Genomic DNA, 449 nt, shown 5'->3' with positions numbered 1-449 from the left:
CAGCCTCCACGCTTGCCTGTCTCCGCGCTTCCTGACCAGCCACCATTTCTTCGTAGATGCTCTCCTTGTAGGGTCGAGCATGTTCACCCAGGTAGCTCTGTTGTCAAAAATGTCCATATGTGTGAATGTTTGTGTCCAAGTGTAGGTGTAAAAGAGAGTAACAGTGGGAAAGGAAACACAACAATGTAAACATATGTTACACAAAAGCTCCTGTCTTTTATTAAAGAACTAACTGGTGATATAATTAGTTTCATCATATACAAACGAGTATTTACAATTCTCAATAAAAAGAGTTTGCAGCAGGTTCTACAACACATACCAAGAAAAAAATTATAGCATAGCACAAATGCCATGATGTAATACAATTATCATAATCATAAGAATAATAATTTTAAAAAATAATTTATAAATTAATCAACTAAGAAATCAAATAATGATAACCATAATAA

At 33.9% G+C, this 449-nt stretch overlaps 1 protein-coding gene across 1 annotated transcript in view; it reads right to left on the bottom strand.

Annotated features, from left to right (window-relative positions):
- LOC119585386 (eIF-2-alpha kinase GCN2-like) overlaps nucleotides 1–449 on the bottom strand; it is a 29,087-nt gene that overhangs the window by 4,230 nt on the left and 24,408 nt on the right. Inside the window, exon 2 of the mRNA XM_037934052.1 lies at nucleotides 17–97. Coding sequence (XP_037789980.1) covers nucleotides 17–97 — 81 coding nt within the window. The remainder of the gene's footprint in view (nucleotides 1–16; nucleotides 98–449) is intronic.

The sequence above is a fragment of the Penaeus monodon genome, chromosome 19 (assembly GCF_015228065.2).
Source record: "Penaeus monodon isolate SGIC_2016 chromosome 19, NSTDA_Pmon_1, whole genome shotgun sequence".
In the NCBI taxonomy this organism is placed as follows: Eukaryota; Metazoa; Arthropoda; class Malacostraca; order Decapoda; family Penaeidae; genus Penaeus; species Penaeus monodon.
Note: the sequence above shows the minus strand (reverse complement) of the source record. Positions and strands in the feature narration are given on the sequence as shown.